At 37.6% G+C, this 20,977-nt stretch overlaps 1 protein-coding gene across 1 annotated transcript in view; it reads right to left on the bottom strand.

Moving 5' to 3' along the window:
• Positions 1-20,977, bottom strand: part of ABCA13 (ATP binding cassette subfamily A member 13) — a 201,325-nt gene that overhangs the window by 74,383 nt on the left and 105,965 nt on the right. Inside the window, exons 36-40 of the mRNA XM_026088100.1 lie at positions 18,207-18,297; positions 4,097-4,343; positions 3,031-3,120; positions 2,148-2,220; positions 188-196 (exon numbers count right to left, since the gene is read on the bottom strand). Of these exons, the coding sequence (XP_025943885.1) occupies positions 188-196; positions 2,148-2,220; positions 3,031-3,120; positions 4,097-4,343; positions 18,207-18,297 (510 nt within the window). The remainder of the gene's footprint in view (positions 1-187; positions 197-2,147; positions 2,221-3,030; positions 3,121-4,096; positions 4,344-18,206; positions 18,298-20,977) is intronic.

Raw genomic sequence — 20,977 nt, 5'->3', positions numbered from 1 at the left:
ATGGTTTTATGTTTATAAGGCCTCTAAAGTAATTGTAGTTGTCACCTACATATCAGAGCCACCTTTGACTTCTCTTGCAACCCTGTTAGTGAGTTTTGTTTTGAAAACATCAAAACTTTTATACAAATTTGGAAAGGCTTACAGCAATGAAAAAGGCAACAAGACTTCTGTGGTCGTTATTACTCACCTGCTGGGTCTGAAAATAAACACAAAAAATGCACTAGATGAATATGGGATGAAAATTCTAATCCACACAACATTCTTTTAAAAGTTTCACTGATGGACTGTAGGTGGAAAATAAAGGAAGATGTCTTCTAATGATCTTTTGGGATATTCTCACTGAACCAAAAAAAAGGAGTCAGATATTATAGTCAGAGGTTTGGGAAACCTCATAAATAAAGATAACAAAAGAAAAATTTTAACACTTACTTGACATCTGAACCTTACACAAGTCAAAAGTCACTCTACCAGAGATTCCGGTTTTCCACAGCTCACCGATAAAGGCTCTGACTCCATTGTTAAGTGATTTCTCTCCTTCCTGCTTACATACCAAGAGGCCTCGCCTGGAGGCTGAATTCCTGTTCCCATTTTAACCTTCTTGCATTCTAAATATATGTCTCTCTAGTATAACAGGGAGACATGTTCCTTGCCTAGCAAGTCAAAAATTAGTTTTCCCCCCTTCCGCTTTTCCCAAAACTATAAGACTATACTTCAGATCCAATTCTTATTCTAAATTACTTTTCCTTAATAAGGATATAAATATTAGGTGCAATGGTCTCATTTAGGCAAATAAATTTGTCTGCAGACCCACAGTTTCACATTCTTGTTTATTACTCTTCTCAACCTCAGAGCAAGTCAGTAGGCAAACTCACTAGTCAAGATGGTCAGAAATTCTCTCTCTTTCAAGATCTTTTATTTCCTCGAAGGCTGTTTTATTTTCAGATATAAGGTCTAAAGCAAAACCAAACTCTAATAATAAAATCTCAGTTACAAGCAGATTTCCTSGTAGCTTCTGTCAGCTGCCCTTTGCCTTTTGAAAGTAGAGAGTCTTCCAGCTTGTCAAATGTTATGTCTTAACCATTTACATGCATATTTTGTAAGCAAAGTTCTGTGTCGCATTTAAAACAAAGTTGTGTCTGCTGTTAAAGAGTTCAGCCATCCTTCATTCCTGCTACTTTAGATCAACCTAGACCATCTCTACTGTACACTTATATTTTTCTATCTGGTTATCACTGAATACTACAGAGCTGTTTGGAAGCTTTCCAATGTAGTAGTTTTGTTAAGAACTGCTGATTAACTAAAAGTAAAGCGTTTCACAAAAAACACCTTGGTTTCATGGTTTCCCTGAGGACATATGGAGTCAGGACTTCCATATTCCACAGCTGTAGGGCAGCCTTCCAAAACAAACTGTCCCAAAATGAAGGGTTATAAAGGTTTCCAGGATATTCTGAGATGTCAGTCATGTCAGTTCTAGTCACCACCTGTCCTGGCTCCTTGAAAGAGCATATTCCATTTTGTAAACATTGCAGTATGTTTTAGTATAACAAAGTGTTGTGAGATGTCACTCTAACATTTTTCAAATTTGTTCAGGATGCAAAGCTTTAAGAAACCTCAAAATCTGATTAGTTCTACACGCAGGTATCATTTTTACTACTACTACAGACTAAATTCAGTAAACTATTAGGTATTGGTTTAGTCAGTCTTGACATATTCAGATTTATGCAAAATTGCACTTAAATATACTTTGCAGGAAAGTCTATGCTGCAATCTTTTTCTTGTTCATTTGTTTCTAAGATATCTGTTTCACACAAAATATCACCACAATAATTCATTTCTGGAAGAGGCAATAGTTTTACAATGTTAACACAATGACTGCAGACTTTCTGCCAAGACTGTGCAGGTCCTTTCCCTGAAGACTTCAGAACATGTAGCCCAAACATTAGAAGAAATAGAAGAAAATCTCCAGTTATAACAAAGTCAGTACTCTGAGGGCTTACTTCCTCATCCCCTTCTCTCAGAACTGCCTCGTCTTCAAAAAGAAAAGAATCAGGGGGGAAAATGTATATACATATAAATAAACATTCACAACTACATGGATACTTATGCATGCATACCACATACTATGCATACTATATAAAAGGACATACTTCCTGTTCAGTCACACATCCACATGAATGTTGATTTGAGGTAGATTCCATCTGCCAACATGAATTATTTTTCCTAATGGAAAAAATACATAACAACAGGAATAACCATTAAGAGAGAAAAACATACTACTCAACAGAAAAAATCCACAGAGCAACAAGCAGATGTGGCATACTGATCACCTTCTTAGTATTCTGTCACAACAGCAGTTATGTGTGAAGCTATGTCAATTTTACTCACTTGGACCAAAGTAGAGTCACTAAAATATTTATGTATGTAAGCAATGAATTAGCTGTACACCTGGTGTTTGCATGCATAAGATAAGTAAACCATGGTCACCACTCTGCATTTCTAACTTTGGAAATCTGGAACTCTTCTTAATAAGCACTATAATTATTGTCTAACCTTCAGTCATATGGACACCAGACTTGATCAAAATCCTCCTGAAATTAATGGGAAAGCTGTCACTGACTTCTAAGGGATTTGGATTGGACCTTTAATAAAGAGGCCTACTTATGTACCTGGATGCTAGCTCCTTCATCAGAGCATATTTGTTATTACTCTCACAGTGCCAAGAAAAGCTTAAGATATTCCACATTACATAGAATAAAATATTGAATTTACAGCTTATTTACAACATTTATTTTTACCCATTCCTTTACTTTCAGTGCCATCAATATTTTTCTTTTTTTTTTTTTTAGCAGATGCATTCAGTAAAAATTATTCATAGTCCCAACTAACAGCTAATGATTTTTTACTGTTAAGTTTTATGGAATAAAATTGTTATCATTGGTTTCTTCATCAACATCAGGGCCTCTCTGTCAAGTTAGCAGCAAGAGTTAAATCAGAATAGAGCAGTTTTAGCAATATATTATTCACAGTTACCCTTGTTGCGAATGTATGCATGCGTGGTCCAAATCAGAAAAATGTCTCAGCAGAATCTGAGAAAGGTCTCCTAGATTATCATCTTCAGTGCTGTTCAAAATGGGCCACAGAAAACAAAACAAAACCCAAACATGTTAATATTCTGTTACAACTAATAGAACTTTAATAGAGCTCTAACAGAACTACATCTAGTTCTATTAACTTTCGTCTTCAAGACCCTATGTGTTTAGCAAGAAATTAAAGAACTACAAAACCCATACATAAGGAACATACCAAAACAGCAAAATGATCTCATTTCAAAAAACTACACACGAACTGTTTACACATAAAGAAAATTCAACACAATTATTAAACAAATCTCAACTTCTCAGAGCTGTCCTTCTCATTATAAACATGCATTCCCAACACTTTTTTTGTCTTATGTTTCATATATAAATTCAAACAGCATCATGTTATCTTTATGAAGATATTCAGATATCTGTCCAATAGAGAAGACAACTTGTATCTATGACATGCAGTTGATACAGAGTAATTCAGAGCTGAGCTACAGACACTGTAGATGCCAGAAAAAATATTTTAAAACCTAGTTGGTTTCAAAGTTAAGAATATAGAAACTAGCAATTCAGTAGGAAGGGGACCAGGCTTTGTAACTATTGTATGGCACTCCCAAACCCGAGATTTTTTTTTTTTTTTTTTTTTTGAGAAAGTGCATTCAGACAAAAACAGCTAAATAAGATGAAGCATGAAGCACAAACTGGGTTGTTTTAATACACTTATGCATTTATGTACAAATGTTCACGACTGGTATTGAAACAGAGTACCCAACCCAGACTACTCCAAAGTCTTTGCCCGCTCCTCCAGCAAATTCTTTGTGTAATGCTTTTCTATTTTTAGGTCCCCGTCATAATAATCTATAAAAATGTAATAAACATTTGAAAAATAAACAGTTATTGTGAAAAGTGAACTATTATTCTTCCTAGAGAGCAAATAGTCTTTAGAATATGAGGACTCAAGGGTAAAGGTCCCAGAATCCTGGGTTATTGATGATGATGGATGAGCTCTTTACCTAAAGAAGGATTCTGCATTCTCATAAAGTCCTGGTGTCAGCTTGAGCGAAGGATAATCAATAGCCAGTGGCTTCACACTAAACAAGGCCATCGCCATTGCAACAAAGAGAACAGGCAGCAGAACTTTTGACAGACTCCCTCTCCAGTCTCGCCTAGCATGGTGAAACTTCTTCATCAGAAGGGCAACAATTTGTGTGAGAACAAGACTGGCTCCACACACACTTGAGGCACCTGTAAGTGAGATATCTGAGTGAGAAGGGGGGRAAAAAAAAAAAGAGAGAGAGAGAGAGAGATCTCTTGACAAACATAAGGAAAATCAAATTAAACTTTCATGTGCTACATTTTCAAATATAGAACACAATAGTCTCTTGACAGAGAAACAAAACTACACAAACCCATACTGTTCTTCTGGATGGAGTACCACAATCCCCATAGTATAGCTAATTAGTTTTAGCTATAAAGGGAAAACAGATGTTCAGCCAACATTACATCTCATCACCATAGCTCCCTGTACACAGCTAAAGGAGTACTGAGTGCCTGTTTTTCTCTAGTCCTCACACTGGTACAACCATTCCCTCTGCATTGCCACCTTTGCTCCTAAACAAATGACTATGATAAACTCAGCCTATATTAGCACCAAGGTCTTGATCCACCTCAGACTGAAATCCACGGCAACTTTTCCATAGGGATTTCAATGGGACGTCTTCTGAGAATGCAACAGAGCAGCACAGATGCTAGAGACGAGGAATCCCATCAGAGCACTCCCTTCATTTCTTTGCCTACACAGGACTGATAACATTTCCTAATGAGTTAACCAATGCAACTTGCATAATTTCAGCTGATGGGCTATCCCTCTCACTCCTACAGAGGCATTTCCACAGCTTATCACATCTCACCACTCTTTCCTCTCTTAGTTTCATTTCATCTTGTTGTTTTTGTTAGACGCTTGCGATTCACACCAAATACTTTGTCTCCATTTCAGACCCTACTGCCTTTTAGATAGGAGCAGGCTATTGTCAGCGCCTCTTTAGCTGTGGCCTTGCCAGACTGGACCTTCAGCTTCCTTTCTTGCTTAAAGCATAGTAGTCGCTGGTAGATTTATTGCCACAGGTATTTGCATTGTAACGCAATGAATGGTGTGTTTATAGTAGTGCTCAAAAGACATACTGTATTTCATGTTCCCTTGTGATTTGTCTCTTACCATCTTCCCTTCTATATGTTGAGCTCCCTATAAATAGCTTTTCCAGGCTACATTTCAACTACTACTTGCCTGGGAGCTTTCAATTAGCCTCAGAGTAATTGTCCCTCACCTCGCACTTTTTATTCCTGAACTTTAATCTCAGAAGAGATAGTTGTGGGAGAAACGGGGGGGGAAAAAAGCAGACAACAGGAGGATGAATTTCTGTCAGAAGGTGGCCTTTGAGCAATACAGCACAAAATCTCTTCTCACACTAAAACAACGAGCGTGTGGGCCGTAAACTTATGATTTCTTATATTAAAAAATGTATTTTGCCATGAGAAATCATAATCATAATTCAAGTAAACATATAGCAGGAAGTTGTGGCTTCCAGGGTCTGGGCCTAACAGGAGTCAGGTAACACCAGCCTTCGTGGCCACATGGAATAGCTCACATGGCCTTTCCACGGTTATAAGACCTCTGTAAAAAGTTAAACATCACATCCACCTTCAAGAAGAGCAAAAAGGAGGGTCCAGGTAAACACAGGCTACTCAGCCTCTGTCCCTGGGAAGCTTTTACAGACCAAATCCTCCAAGGGAACCACGTCTAGGCATACGAAGAACAGGGTGACTGGGAAGAGCCAGCACAGGCTTGCCAAGGCCTGACTGTGCCTCACCACAAACACAACCATGTGCACGCACGCCTGCAGAAACACCGGCAGGGACCTGGCGCCCCTCGGGGCAGCTGGGGGCAGCCCCGAGGACAGGACACACCTCGAGCAGCGGCCAGGGGGTCCCGGTGGCACCACACAGCGCTGGCCACCCATGGAGCTGCGTGCCCAGGCAGCAGGCCAAGCGAGGCTGTTATCACCCTCGGCCCAGCTTTGTGAGGGGGTGCCCAGAGGGCTGCTGCGCCTTGAGCTCCCCGGTCAGGGCACACCAGGCAGTGACAGCCTGGAGGGAGCCCAGCGGTGGGTCCCCGGGCTGAGAGGGGCTGGAGCATAGGATGCCTGGGGAGGCTGGAGGAGACAAGGCTTCGGGGAGACCTTACTGCTGTCTGCAGCTACCTGCTGGGAGGGCATAGGAAGGATGGAGCAGACGTGTCTCAGAGCCACACAGGGGACAGACAAAAGGCAACGGGCACCAGGTGGAACATGGGAAAACCCACTTTAATATGAGGAGAAAGATTTTCACTGTGAGGGTGACCAAACTCAAAACCAGCCTGGACAAGGCCCGGAATAACCTGCTTTATCTGGAGCTGTTCTGCACAAGAGGTTGGGCTTGATGTCCTCTGCAAACACCTTCAAACCTTAGTTATTCTCTGATTCCTTCAGACTCCAACTATTTCTAAACAGTTAATTTTGCTTTTCCTCCTGGGGAAAATAAAAATAAAAATCAGTATTTATTCTTTTAATTCCACAACTGAATGGCATTTATTTTTTCCCCTGAAATTTCCACAGAACAGAAATTCTGTCTTCAAACAGTCTAATCATAACCTTTACCTTGCTGCTTTGACAGCTATCAAGAATGGGATTTAGGATTTCGGTCCTTTATGGAGAGAAAAAGTAGCTACAAAATTCAGATCCTGGTTTAACATTCTAGTACCTCAAGCAAGAATGCTTATATCTTGGGCTTGGAACCTGGCTTTTCTATAAATGAGACTAGTAGGAGAACGCAACCTTAGTAAAAGAAGGATTTTTTTTCAAGCAGACTTCCTATGAATGTTTTAAGCTCTTTGAAAAATTATAGTAAGATTTTCAGTATTTGACCCAAGACTGAAATTGCAACACTTGGAAATAGAATAAGTTTCAAGGGATGGGTGTTTTTGGAATAAATCAGGTCCTGTGTTTCCAGCTGAGCATCTCTGAAATTGCAAAATATATCATCTCTCATTTTTCAAAGTGTAGTGAAATGTCAGAAAAGGACGGAGAGGAAGCATACAATGAGATTCACATCTGTCATAGTCCTGGACCTGTTGTTCATAGTTTATAAGCATGAAATGTGAGTGAAAAATGCTTCAAAATATTTGCCCCTTTGGATCTTTGAAAGAAGACTATGAAAGTTATGGGGGCAGAAAGGGAAATCAAAGCTAGCATTCGCATTTTTCCTTGACAAAGGGAGTAAAGAGAAACAATAAATTAATTCAGATTGCAAAAGGAAAAGAAATTGTCACCCTGAATAAAAATAATGGTCCATTTTGTCCAATATCCTGACTCATACTCAGTATTTCTAACCCTGGCCAGCCCAGATACATCACAAGAAGATGCAAGAAACCTTTATATTAAAAGCAGATGTGTACCTCAGAGAGACATTTTTTTTAATGACTATTTTTCTTTTCTAAAAAGCATACTTAAAAATCTTACCAAGAAATGTGTCAAATCTCTTCCTGAATCATCTTAAATTTCCAATCTTTGCGATCTTGAACTCCAACATTCCATCACATTTCATGTTAAAAAATATATATACATATATTTTTATCTGTTTTGAATTTATTCTATTTGATGGTACTGGATATGTTCTTATATTTTTCTTTAGGAGACAGGTTATAGAAATTCCCAGTCTATCTTCTGTATAAACAATACCAGCCTTTCAGTCTCCTCTTATAAAAATCTTTATAGTCCTAATCATCATCACCACTTGTCTTAGGTACCCCTATATTACTGCTGTATCAGTCTTGAGATATATAATGTTTAGTACTGCTTAGTCTCAGATGTGGGAGTACTAGTGATTTGTATAATAGCACTATGCATTCTTGTACTGATCTCCTTGTGTTCTCTATGCATCATATCATTTGGTCTGACTGAAGCTGCACTGTAGCTTGCATTGGGCTTTCCATAATTGACTCAAAATGATTTTTGAGATTCCCAAGATATTGAATCACTTAGAAAAAGAAAAACCTGAACTGGATTTCTGTGTCCACTTGCCATTTAACCCTTCATGGTCATTTATCCTGCATGCACAGTCTAATATTTTCTTCCAACTAGAACCTATGCAATACATTTTTGCTTTATAAAGCTTAGAAATAATTCACCACCTATATTTGATATATACGTCAGGAAGCATAAATGAAGTACATATTTATGGGAAAACAGTTTCCCATTACCACTGGTAATCTTAAAGGCTAGAACAAGACCAGCTGACCTCTCTGTTATGACGTCAATTTTTATGCAGAAAGCTTATGGAAGTAGTCACATGAATAATTTAGATCATAAAATTAAAAATCTGACCCAACTACTAGAAGCTGTCTTCCTTGACTTATGCAATTATATGCAAGAAGTGCAATTGTGTTCACAATTAAGTTGTACTTCCAAATTCATCCAGACTCTACTTTTGCATTTGGGAAGAGATTCCTGGTACTTTCAAGTTCACATAGTTAATATCAGGTCCTGGGAAAAAGAGCAGTAAGGTCAGTATGAGTACTAAAATTTGGTAATGAAGAATTTGAAAATCCTTACCTGTAGACTGCTCTAGAATTAGGAGTAGAACCAATTACTATAAGAGTCCCTAACTGCTATGAAAGGTCTTTTTCTCTCCAGTTTTTGCACTTCTAGAAAACAGCTGTGTAATTCTACACTTCTTTGATGTCATAAAAAAATAAGGAAAGAGGGGCTATGTAAAGGCTATCTTAACAACTAGGAATAGACGTTTTAGATTCTGCTTCAGTCATTCTCATATTTAGACAAGTCATTTAGGGGAGATCCAAATTTTGGGAAGATAATCCTGGAACAGAAAGTACCCTGGCAAGACAGTTGAGCTCGCTCTCATGAAACTGTGTTACGTTTTGAAGCACTAGAGATTAATTTGCTTACCACAAATGCTATGCCAATAACTATAGCACTTCTATGTAACTGCAGAGCTCATTAGTAAAATAACATATTCTGAAGCTAAAGCATTGGTATCTGTCACTCCACAACCTGGTGGAAAATCACCTTCATGACTCAGATCTCCCAAGTCCATTTCCTCAAGCCAGGCTGATCAGAGGATTTGCTTTCTTTAAGACATTGTTATTGCTCAAGATGTCACATATTTAATAGTTTAGCACTCTGCAGGGCACTGAAATGACAGCGTGAAGTACGTAATTGATTTCTACTGGAAAACCAAGAAAGAACCAACATAATCAGAAAAAACACACTGAATAGTCTTCACTAAAAAAAAAAAAAAAAGCTACCAGCAGACTTGTAATGTAACCTTCTCTTTAAGCTCTTTGTTTTTGCTTTTCTCAGAGAAAGGGGTGTGAAAAGCTCATCTGTAGGCAAGAAGCTCAGAAATTGAAGTGACAAACTTCACCCAAACTACCTAACTATTTAAAAAGAAATCAATTTCTCTAATATACTGAAGTTGGGTCCTTATATGATCTACCCACAGCAATCTGAAAAATGCTGAAGAACTGGCATGATTGTATCTGAACCTCTAAGTGACAGGAGTACTTCACAATACTCTCAGTCAGCTGCTTGAAGGGGAACCTTTTATCTTCACTAGCTAAAGGAAGGACATAAAAGAGGTCTTTTTGCAGAATGAAAAGTGTAAAACATGCAAGTGTTAGAGGACAACACGCCTAAGTTCTGCTTCCCCATGAAAGGATTTCTTTTTTGCTAGATTATTACTAAGTCAGTGACAGAAGTGCAGCCAAGGAACAGCATTCAATCTTGGACATTGCTGTTTGCATCTGGGATTTTCATTCAGGTTTGTTGCAGGTGGTAAACACATTGTACAGACTCACATATGGCACATAATTAAATGGCAATAGAAAATACGTTGCTAATATCCACTAGAAACAAGGGGAAAAAACAAAAGATAGGCATAGCAGGTTTCTGTCCCCTTCCTTACCATTCTTTTATTTTAGCTCTTTACAAAGCACCATGCCATAAACTGAAAAACGTACAGCACAACACTCAATACTTGTGCCCCTTTGTTAGCAAATAAATGAGCTGCGTTCTGTGTTTTGTTGGGGGAGGGGGAACAGTTAAACAAGCAATTTTACAGTCACCATTTCAGATGAAATATGACTGATACAAACACTTCAACCATGGATCTGAAATACTTCATTCCTCTTGCATACAGATGATAACATTAACCCCACCTTCAGAGAGAAAGTTTTGGGATGGTTAACTAGCAAACTGGGAAACAATTAAAACCAGGACTATTTCTTGGGTACTACCAAATAACCATTATCTAGATTCTCAACAGCTCATGAAATGGATATATTGCTATTACCAATACAAGTTAAGCTGTGACAGAGATGAAAATGTGGAAGCACATCTTCAACACTGCAGTGAGTACCCCAAAAAGATTAATCCCTCCTCCAGCCCTCTCACAAAAAAACTCTAGGACTTTTTTAGGAGTTACTAAATGAACTCGAACATAGAGACCATCTGAATCCACCTCTTCCTACAACTGTCCAATATCAGAGTAAGTCCATTTCAAATTACATGCATTCCCTCCTCTGCAAACATTTACACCTTAGTTACTATGCAGGCATGAGCAAGAAAAAGTGACAGGGGCTAGGACAAGCAGTGTGACAGAGTCAGGAAACAGTCATTCCATCTTTAGACTTGAGTGTGATTCAGACCACACAAGAGCTTAAGTTCCCTGTAGGACAAACTGGAGCACAACAGATGAGATGCCTCCAATAGATGGCATGCTGATTTATGAAAATGATTCACAAAAGGAAGAAGCAAAGACAACCTGGATGAAATCAGCAACGGAAGGATTCATTTCTTCTTTTTCTTTTCTTTTCTTTTTTTTTTTTTTAATAATGTACTGACACATTTGCAAACATCTACAAAGTAATCAGAACAGGAGATTCTTAGTGTAGGAATCCAGCTCAAGGTATTTACTCATTTTTTACAGACGTAATATTTTCAAAGTTAGAATATACTATTACCTATATTATACAGACAAACAGCTGAGGTCCACTGAATATAAGTCAAATTTGTCAGCAATTATACAAATTGCAGAGAAGCTAAAAAATTAGATCCCAATTTTCCCTTCCTCTATATCTTCACAGCCATTTATGACTGTGTAAAGTAGACATGTTATAATTGTATCATATGAAGCATTAATTTAGGTATCTGTAATGCCTATACAAGATACAAAAAAGAAAAGCAAGCCTCTAAAATTCACATATAACATAAATATTGTAATATACTGAGCATTTTCTGATGGTCTTTACCTTCTATTTAACACAAGAATACCCAGTCTCATACCACTGCAAAATCCATTACAGTTTCTCATTACTGATACCAAAATAACAGACAAACCTCTGAAAATATAAATGCTACATCATACAATAGCACCCCATGTGTGGTAATAGATAAGAGTTTTAGAACAGATGTGTATCAGAGCCACTCCCTAGTTTAAGAGTATATTTGGAGAAGCAGAAGAGCCCCAATGCCATTTAGCAAGTAAATATGGTAGTTAGTGAACTGAGACCTCTGTTTTTAATTTACAAACCTGATTTATAATCTCACCTTCCCAAAGCTATTTGTCTGCTCACCTACTCACTGCATTCAGCCTTAAAACTAGATTGCAAGCTGTCAAAGGTTGCAAGAAGCTGCTTTTTTATTATTACTGTTAGTCCATAGGGTGTCTGACACAACAGTGCTTGGCTTTAGATTGAATTTCTGAAGTACCAGTGCAAGTACTAAACAATAACAGTCATCACAATAGCTAGGAAAAGAATCCACCCTAGTTTTTGCAGAAGCAGTTTTGAAGCAGTTTTGCTTTTGACCAGAAGCGCTGGCCGATGTCAAAACAGTACTGGTCATTTTTCCTAGTACCAAAACGGGTAGGGATGTGCAAACACAAAAACACTCCACTGAGTATAAAGTCATTCTGGAACATGCCACTTTTGGTGAATGAAGTACACAAATATTGCACAAGCATAAATAAACGGGGAACACTGGTGCTGCCTTCCTATCCATCACCCTGCAGAGAACCCTGTGATCTGACAGTCACAGCCGATTCAGTGAGTGGCAGTCTAAACTAACACGAGTGGCAAGGCAGCCCAGTCCTGGTAGAGAAGGAGACACTGGTGAATGCACTGCTTTCATCATTCACAAATATGGGGTTCCATCTGGTCCTAAAGCTGTGACTTTCAATGCTTAATAGAACCTCTGTTGCTACATTTCCATGTTTTTGTCCCCTTTGTCCTGATTTATATCTTTTCTCTGCGTTTTAGTTGGGGCTGTTTGCCAGCCCAAACCACACTGAAAAAGAAGTTGGAATTAAGCACAAAGTACCTTTCGGTCTTGTGTGGCCAGCTCTACTGTAGCCAGAGCACTTTTACCAGAAATGATACACGTACATTCTTTGAAAACAAATAACTGTCAGGTGGACATAATCCTATCCTGCACTGAAAATGAGAATTACTGTTATTGTGGGAGTTCTAATTCTCTTATTCTGCATTTCCATATGCTGAACTTCGCAACATTAACAAATATGCTAATGTCAAATTCCAGGAGATGACTTTCCAAATAGATTTGCTTTTATTGTAGTACTATCTTCCCTGCAGTGATGCACCTGCATTGAACTGCTACATGGAGGGGAGGATGAGAGAAGGAGAAGGGAAGGAAAGAAGGAAGAGGGAGAGATGAAAAATAGACACAAAATACTGGCTACAAAATGGCAACCTATTTGCAACACCGAAATTCATTTTCCAGCTGCTGTATTTTTTAAAATTAAAAAAACAGAGAAGTACAGTCAATCAGAATTGCCAAAGATCCCAACTGTTTTGATAAATAGACCAGATTTGGCAGAAAGAAAGAATATGTTCATAAATGCACACACAGACATTCAGCGCATACACCTCCTGGGCTAGAAGAAACCCTCTATTACAATAAGCAGCACATTTTTCGAGAGCAGTTCTTTTTCTTTGTAGTATAAGTGTAAATGAATACTCAGAAAGTTATTACAGTCCAGCCTACACCTATAGGCTTAAGTTATAACATTTCAAGATTGAATCCAATGAAGACAATAGGGCTACAACCCACAGTATTTTTGCTGTTTGGTAAAGACTAAGGAATGAAAGAACAGGAGACAAACACAATCTGAATGTTCTATCTAGCACAACATAAAACGTTAAATGCAAGATTTAATGATAAATGTAGCAAGGGTTGAAGGAACTATATATTCAAACCTGGTTCACTCAAGTACTTCCCACTGGTAACTTGCTTCTCAGAAAGGGGACTTTTAAACAGTAGCTGTCCAGTTTTGTACTGCAGATGAATTTTGTTATGCAGCTGCTCAGTTTGCCATCCCACCCACCAAAAGGCTTTTCCCAGCAGAACTCTGAAGCCACTGTTTAAAGCACTTTGGAACAAGTCTCCTGAAACTGGTCGGAGAAACTCGGACAACAAATGAAGCAAACCTCCAACAGACTTCAACAGGGCCAAGATTTCACCTACAGATAGTCAAGCGCAGGCTTAGCCATCTTCTCTTCTACAACTTAGGCAAGAATTAGCACAATATGAACAGAGTAGTCAATCTAATGCATTGAAACATCCATAATTAATCTATTCAAAAATATTTTTAGACAGTATCTCTACTGAAGTTATTCTATTAGCAATAAAATCATCAGAATCTGTGCAGGGAAACAATTCAAAACTGAAAGATGAGCAAGTTTCCAGCAGACATGTTTTATGCAGACCCACAACTATAGCAAACAATTGAAAAATGTATTTCGTGACTAATCTTTTTCCTCAGGCATTCTGATATGTCATAAATAGTGGTATTAAAAAGCTGCAAGGATCTTAATTAACAGAACCAACTGCTCCTTTTTTTTTTTTTAATGCCTTCAATAAATGTGGTAACTTCGATTATCTATAAAACGGAGACACAGAAAAAATGAGTACAGGCAAAAACTTCCATCTATACAGAAGTCCAACACAAGATCTATACAAAGCTCTCCTTGCATATTCCAAACGATAAATTAACTGGCAACAATACAATACACAAATCTTATCAAGTTGTCACCTTATGACCTATATAAATTTATTGTTGAAACTGTTAGCAAAAAAATGTGCATCCCTAAGTCCTAGCTGCTTGGCATATTGTCTTTCACACTAAATCTACCCTGGATATTGTCCCTGTAACTCCTAAACAAGATTTTTATTAGCTTCAAAAAATAAAAATCTTGTACTCCTGATCTTCAGAATGTTGCTATCATCTAAAAAACAGATGTGTAACTACTGGAAATGCCCTCTCCTGACAAAGAGAGGTTAGCAATTATTCCTGGGATTCTAGTGGTAAAAGTATGAAATGGATATCAAAAAAATCCAAATAATACTCCAGCTCAGAACCTTACCAGAAAGCTCAGCAGTGCAAAGATAGGATAATTTTCCCAATAACAATCCTATGATTCCGTGATTAAATCGTAAGTGCTAAACTGAAGTACTAAAATGCCTTCGAAAAACTGCTATTACGGACACAATAAGGAAAGCAAGAGGCTCACCTGTTTATATGTTATTTTCACACTTTCTGCATTCTGACTTGGTTAAGTACATCACAACAGAAACATTACTGTTTCAGTCTAAACTCAACCAAGTTTGTGTATGCATCTACCAAATGATTTTTGAGGCACTTGAACATAAGGTGTTCTACAAGATTATCCATAAATAAAATGTATGGCAAAAAGTCCTTGTATTCCCCCAAACAATAGTATGAACCTTCTTTCAAAGATTCCTACATGCCAACACTGAAATGTACATTTAAAAGTAAGGCAGTCTGAACATTTTTTGAGCACACACTCGTATATACAACCTGAAAATGAAAACACCTGTTTAGAAGAAAGCATCCAAAACGTTCCAGAATCACATTCTATAATCACAGAAATGAACATCTAAAACTAATGTGTTTTTTGTGGGCTTTTGTAACAGAAAATGAAATGTTCTAGTGAGAGCTGAGAGAGTAATTTCACCCCAAAAGATAATTTTGAGAAAGTACTGGGCACATGAAAATCTAGTTTCATGGGGAAGCATCATTAGCCTCAAATACAGGCTTGCTAGCAGAACTAAAATATAAGAATACTGCCTCTTCTATATATATATATATATGGTATTTATTCATTAGAAGAAACAAGTTAAAGAGACTGCATCAAGCTCTTTCCCTAGGCAATGTTCCATTGCAGAACGGGTAGTACCTATAGTTAGGTGTCAGAAGAGTTTCTTCCTGTCATAGAATAAACAAATTTACCATTTGCTTTAAATTATTCACATGACCAAAGTTAAAGTATCTGAATTTCCTGATGCAACAGCATAAACATGAAAAATATTTTAAAACACGCATTTTACTAAGTACATGTCTGTATACATACACATTATCTTCATCTATAAAACTATATAAATAGCTTTAACTCATACTGTTTACAGAGTACTCCTGCCTCAGCTACTGCACTGGCTGGAAGATGAAGGCCGTGCAATGAATGAGGCTGCCATTTTTTTTATCCTCATTAAGTCAGAGTGACAGGACCCTGAAAGACCAAGGCAGAACTGCTGGATCCAGATTGTGTGTCAGGTGCTTGACTATTCTACACTTAAAACCCTTCCATGCTGGAGGCTCCAAACCATTCAGATACAAACTTGCCCATTGTTTCCCCCTGCTTCCCACGAGAAAGCTTTTCCTGGTGATTAAGCTGAAACATCTCGGCTGAATGGACATGAGTTACAGATCCCCTTATGCTTTCAAAAACTTTTACAGTAGATCCCCTTAGTCTCCTGTCTTTAGACAGAATGATTAATCCTGGACAGGGAAGGCCCACAGGAGTTCGCATTAACCACCTCATCAATCCGTGGCGATCCGTACTCTAATTATGTTGTGCAAACCCTAACCGAATAGTGCTTCTTACATATGTCGGGGCCATTCAGTCACACTCATTACTTTAGTTGCTGCCACAAACTATAGCTCTTAAGAGTACAAATTATTCTTAGAAGTAGGATAGGTAATTTGCACAGCATACCTTCAATACTTCCTATCATTATCCCTGTTTCTTAGATACAAGATACTAAGGCAATCATTTATCTCAAAATTCTGCTCCCATAAAACAGGATTTTCCCCTTGCATTCATTCAGACCTGATTAAATTCACTGTAGTTTGTGACTTGCAACAGCAGTTTCTTTTTGTGATACAGAATTAATTTACAAAGCTTTTGTTTTTGTAACAATTAATAAGCAATCTTCACACAGCCAGGCTGGCAGAAAAATGTCGTGTATTTCAAATGTGCTTGTTTCCTCTCAGAAAGGTGTTTCAAGTGTAGTTCATATATTAAATCACCGTATACATTTTTGTGATGGGTAATTTACATGAGTGAACACAGAGCTTTTGATGCTGATGTTTTATAATGTTCATATGAAGTATTGCAAACGCTTTACCAAAGAGCCTCCTTGATTTACAAACATCATTCTATTTCACAGCACATTAGGCTTTATTATACCTTTTCTCTCTCTTCACCRTATTTTTATTCCCTTTATTAAAGTAAGCTAAACTCAGAATATGGAACAGCCATTTCTTTAAATTCATGGATATCCCTTTATAAAGGCACGGTCCAGCTATATCAGTTCTACCCACAATACTGCATATTTGTCCACCATGATTCAAGGGAACATACTGAATACTTAACATTAAAAAGGGGGGCTAAAAAACAGAGAAATATAAGCAAGACTGAAAAAATGTCAGCAAAGTGGGATGCCTTCAGAAGGACATGAATCATTTATTAAAAAAGATAACAATTTTCAACTGCTGAGGCTAGCCCTTAACAATAAATGTTTTCTGACATCATACCAGAGTCTTTGTTTTAATTTTCTAAGAGTCAAAATCTCCTCCAACACATAGGTTCCACATAATAAGGGAAAGAAATAATCAGTTAATCTTGAACAGGAGAATTAAATACTATCTTTGGAAAACTTGTACTCCTGAGCAACTGAAAGAGCATAAGCCAAAAAGGTATTCACCATTGATGCGAGGAAGTACCTATAATTATAGGTGTGGCCAAAGTCACACTGGTGTTACACCAGACAATCCATCACCTTGCTTTTTAACTTTCCGTTTTTCTTCAGGTAACAGCTGATCACATAGTCTGTATACTGAATGACAGATTTTCGGAGATGTTGGTGGGGGGGGGAGATGTGGGGGATACCACTAAAAAAGCACATACCAGGTAATTTGCAAAAGCAATAACTGAACACAGGAATCCCATCTCCCAGATCTCATCTGTCCTCTTCGGAGCAGTTCTACTTCTCTTAAATTCATTTTTTGGTAATAACTACTTAGGAATCATTATGACATGAAATACAAGACAAGCAATTCTGCAGAGTGGGGAACAAGCCTCCTGAATATTTCATTAAAAGAGATTATTTTAACAATACTATGAAAAAGCATAAAGGCTGGCAACAACTTTCCCCTGTCTGTTGCTGTCATAATAACCTCAACAAAATACAGCAACCCAGAGAAGGTGACAAGAAATCCTGGAATGCAAGGAAAAGGTTGGAGAAAGAGATCTGGTAGATACAAATGAGAGAGAGAAGGGAACTCTAGAAACTCTGAGGGAAAACAGAGACTGCATGGAGAAATATGCTGTCAAAGGGAAAATCAAGGGCTTATAGACAAGACAGAAGAGCTACACAGTTGAGATGACTTGATCACTTGTTTTTTCAAGATATTATGGAAGGTCTAGCAATTACACACTAGCAATTACCTTTGGATAAACACAGCAACCTTAGTGCATCCAAAGCTAACTGTATCCTTTGTCCTTCAGCTCAAAGAAATATCTGAGCAGAGTGGATGAGCTTCCCAACTATTTCATTTCTGAAACACAAACTACTAACAAGTCCAACAATCTAGATTATGGTAAAGGCAAGACAGCAAGTTATTGAAAAGAGCATATTCAAAAATACTCTCACATATCCACATCAGGCAGCAAGAGCTGAGAGCTGATAGTACCAATTTTCTGCTCAAACGGCATTTGAGATGCACGGATATTCAACATATAGTCATCACCATCAAAAGTTACAAGCATATCAACTCTAGTGACCTACAAATTAAAAAAAGTCTCTAGATGATCCTGTTTGCTCTAGCGAGGATAGAAAAGGCACCATCTCTCCCATCATAAGACAGGGAGATGCAATGCCTTTTTCTGTTAGTTTTCACTTGCTTATAAACTCTGGAAATACTCAGTAAACTTCAAACCACAATCTGCAGTCTGAATCTTTATCCATTGTACAACACATTTTTTCAAGCACTTCAATTTAAATGAGTCCTGCATTTTAAGAACAAGCAAAACCACCAATTTACACTGTTAAAGAAAGTAGCTACCAACTCATTACTAAGAGTGACCTTTCTAAGGAACAAATTCAATTTCATCTATAGAACACATTCCTAAGCAATTAATACAATTTTGAAAACAGAAATTTCAGAAAGAATTATTGTTTTGTTCTCTAGTGCTTTGGCCCTTGCAGCACACTACAGTCATGCTTTTAATTGAGTCCTTTTCCTGGCAGGTGCTTTTCTGACCAATTATTTCTAGGGTTGAAGGGAACAGAAGGCTAACACGAGGCCTCTGCAGTCTCATCTTCAGGCAGAGACACGGTGAGGAAGGACCCACACAGTTCATTCTTTTACTTACCAGCAATACAGAGAGGAATGTGAGGAAGAACAGAAGGTGGAGTATGGGAAGTAAATCAACATATTGAGATTGTATGAGTACCTCTCATTACTGGAAAACAGTTGCCTTTCCACCACTTTCCTGATCACCCATTAATGTGTGAGCCCTCCTATTAAAGAGCCCAAGATACTCATCCTGTAGAAGAAAAGTGGAAAAGGACCAGGCAGCAACCACAAGGAAAGCAACTGCTAGGGAAGATTTTTGGATGAGATAAGAAAGTAGTGGAAAAAAGGGTGAAAAACATCTAAGGTAAGTAGAAAAACCTGACTATTTACTCTCAGAAGGACATGAGGAGAAGTTACAGTTAAGCACTTAATAAGAAAGAGAATTTGTGTAAACCTCAATTAAACAAACTGAATGATCTGATCTGTTAGATCAGAAATCTTTTTATGATTATTGATAGATAACATCATAAAGAAGCTCCAGCTCATTCTGTGCTTCAGTCGCTCTAGAAAGGATGACCAAAAAAAAAGTTGAGAAGTATAAAGCTAAATAACTGAGAGAGGTGAAATTAAGTTTTCAATGTATGCTAGAATCAGTGCAAGATTCCCTGAAAGAAATTAATTAAACAAGAATAGAGAAGCTGAAGGAAAACATTATGTATCCAAGATTTCTAGACCAGCTATTCTGACACCACTTCCCTCTCAGGTGTTTTGTGCTGAATTTAAGTGGTAAAGTGTCACATACACAGGTAAGCTATCAGAAGACTGAAGTGTATGCTGTGTGTTCTCCTTCTCAGTAGTTAGGAAAAATTCTGAACATTTTGATAGCAGTCTTCTTGCAAGCAGTCATTTCTTCTGGACAGAGTCACTGCTACTTATTGTCCAGTTTTCTGGTTAGAAATTAAGAGAGATCTTGCAAGATGGAGTATTAAAGTGTTTATTAAAATCCTTTTAAGTGAATTTTACTTGGAAATGAAAGAAGAGAGTTCCACAAAAACTGATGGTGTGATAATAGCCCCAAATATATTACAACAAACACTCTGTCATCCCTTATTTTGTAATTACAGGGAACACAGAATTTATCATAGTGGATTAATAGCTCTTCTCTAAGAAGAGAAGAGACCACTTGATCACCCATCAATGGCCGTAAAATTTCACTCTGTTACCCATGTGCAGAAATCAGTATCATCTTTGATGGTAGTGTATTTTCTGCAAAGGCTCCCAGCCTTGTGACACCAGGAGAGGGGACATACTTCCCTAAGTAGGTTAACTCCAACTGTTAATTAACCTCTAGAAGAAGTGCTTGCCTTTATCTTCTGACTATCTGTTCCTCTTATTCCTCCTTTTGATCCCTTTATCGCATCTTCCCCCATAACAATTAGAACCACACCTTAATGGCCAGCATTCTCTATGCATAAAAATTACTTAAGCTCTTTGAACAAATCACCTTCAAATTATCTTCTTTTTGATAAACCACATTATAAAGGTACCATCAGGGCTCAGTTAAGGACTTCACCTCCAACCTCCAATATTCATTAACTCTTTTATATTCCCTTTCCAAATACTGAACTGTTCTTTAAAAAAAATTAAGACTTAAAAACACAGAAACAAAAACTGTACATAGTATTGCAGCATGAGTCTCATCAATATTGTATAGAGTTAAAGTGACCTCCTCACATCCTTTTGTACATTAAAGTGACACATTAATCTTTTTAGCCATRCTGTCTTAAAATGCTTTTGCACCATGATTAGTAGGTAATTTTCAAAGTCACTGATATCACTCCCCATTCTGCATATTCGCCCAGCATTTGGCTGAATCAAAACATATTTTATTTAGAATTGACTCATCTTTTCAAGTGATCTAAATCACACTTTAGGACTGTTCTGAGTCATCATTCATTACCATTCTGCCAGTCCCTTGCAGCAGTCATAGTTTTTTTTCCATGAGCAAGTTTATATTTACTTCAATATTGCTGATGAAAATACCTAATAGCATCAGGCAAAGTTCCAAACTCAGTGAAACCTCACTAAAAATTCTTCGCTTTGATAATGTTTTTCTATTGAGACTGCTTTTTACAATTTGTCAGTTAGCAAGTTCTTAATTAAAT

The sequence above is a fragment of the Apteryx rowi genome, unplaced genomic scaffold (assembly GCF_003343035.1).
Source record: "Apteryx rowi isolate R43461 unplaced genomic scaffold, aptRow1 scaffold_750, whole genome shotgun sequence".
Lineage (NCBI taxonomy): Eukaryota > Metazoa > Chordata > Aves > Apterygiformes > Apterygidae > Apteryx > Apteryx rowi.
Note: the sequence above shows the minus strand (reverse complement) of the source record. Positions and strands in the feature narration are given on the sequence as shown.